Source organism: Odontomachus brunneus, unplaced genomic scaffold (assembly GCF_010583005.1).
Source record: "Odontomachus brunneus isolate Ranch 3 - 2012 unplaced genomic scaffold, Obru_v1 Obru_scaffold_359, whole genome shotgun sequence".
NCBI lineage: Eukaryota > Metazoa > Arthropoda > Insecta > Hymenoptera > Formicidae > Odontomachus > Odontomachus brunneus.
In genome coordinates this window covers 7,682-9,096 of record NW_022639809.1, presented here as the reverse complement: position 1 = coordinate 9,096, position 1,415 = coordinate 7,682, and the positions used below count along the sequence as shown (strand labels likewise).

General features: G+C 29.4%; 1 protein-coding gene across 1 annotated transcript in view; it reads left to right on the top strand.

The window, feature by feature from the left end:
- Positions 1 to 945, top strand: part of LOC116853570 — a 1,821-nt gene extending 876 nt beyond the window's left edge. Inside the window, exon 2 of the mRNA XM_032834696.1 lies at positions 263 to 945. Coding sequence (XP_032690587.1) covers positions 263 to 819 — 557 coding nt within the window. The 3' untranslated portion in view covers positions 820 to 945. The remainder of the gene's footprint in view (positions 1 to 262) is intronic.
- The last annotated feature ends 470 nt before the right edge of the window (positions 946 to 1,415 follow it).

The following is a 1,415-nucleotide window of genomic DNA, read 5'->3' as shown; positions in this document are numbered from 1 at the left end:
ATTGTATATCAACATTAATATCGAGGCTTTTTCACTGTGTTAAAATTCACTAATATTGTTAATCGAAGAGAATCTTTTAGTGACATGAATACATTTATTAAAACATATTTGAGTCCTTCCACACGAGGCCGATTTCCCAGTATAGCTGCAATTAGTTCTAAATATTTCTACTGTGATTATGTATCCGGACCGTTAACATTATGTTATGGAATGGAGAATGCTAGTTTAGTGGAACTACTCACTTCATCCGCATTTAAAGTACATGAATTTAAATACGTTATTCACGTGGTAGCACTAAATTCCTTAGAAAAGGAGCATGTAAATGCTTGGGAAATATTTATACATCTCACGCGTTACTTAAAGGATCTAACAATTATACTAGTAGGACCAAATTTTGAACAGGAACATTATGACAAAGAACTTTGTTCTTACTGCAAGAACAGATGTATAATGCTCCATGTTGAAATTTATAGTACATTTTACCACATGTATGTGGCAGGTCCGTCTTTTAAAAAACCAAATATAATTATAGAATTTCAAGCAGATTTTAGTAATGAGTGGACATGTTCGCGGAGCATATTTTTATCACGGATTAGACACTGTCCGTTAATTTTAACTACCACATCGAAAAAAAAAGCAGAACAGAACGTGTCTATTTTAAAACAAATTTTAGGTTCGCATTTAGAACCTCTCCATAATGCTAAAAATCCTTTTAAATCTTGGAGACCGTGGAGGGATTTGGAGACTGGTTCAGTATATTTTCGTAATCGTTATGTAACTGTCTATCGTAACACACATGTTTTATGGAGACCTTTCTAAACGATTTGGAATATTTGTATATGATTTTAGCATTACGTTGATAACATTACTGTATATGATATAAAATATGTGTTATTTGTACAAACGAATTATAAATATTTTTAATAAAAGGCACTTTTTATTGTACTTGCGATGTTTTTATTTAATAGTCACTGATATTAATGAACTGATATTACTATATATAATATAATATGTGTATAATATGTGTGTTATTATTTACTTAGCTTGTATAAAAGTTTCCTTTAATGGTACCTATATAAAGTTTACTCAGAGAAGTTTTAATATAACATAATTCAATAATTAACATAATACAAATTCTTTTATATAGTATTGCGTCTTACTTAGAATGCGTATATAATTGGGTACAATTTGGACGAATATTCATCAATAAGTCATACATAAAACAAAAATAATTCAAACCCTTACTTTCTTAATGTTATTAATAATAGTTTCAAAACTTGCAACTTTTTCCACTTCGTTGTGCCTCTTTCTTGTTTTGCTGTTTACATGTGATAACTTATAAATATATCCTACGAGATTATTTGCGACATTCTATTTAGTGTAACGGTTATCTATATTCGTGGAGTATTAGATCT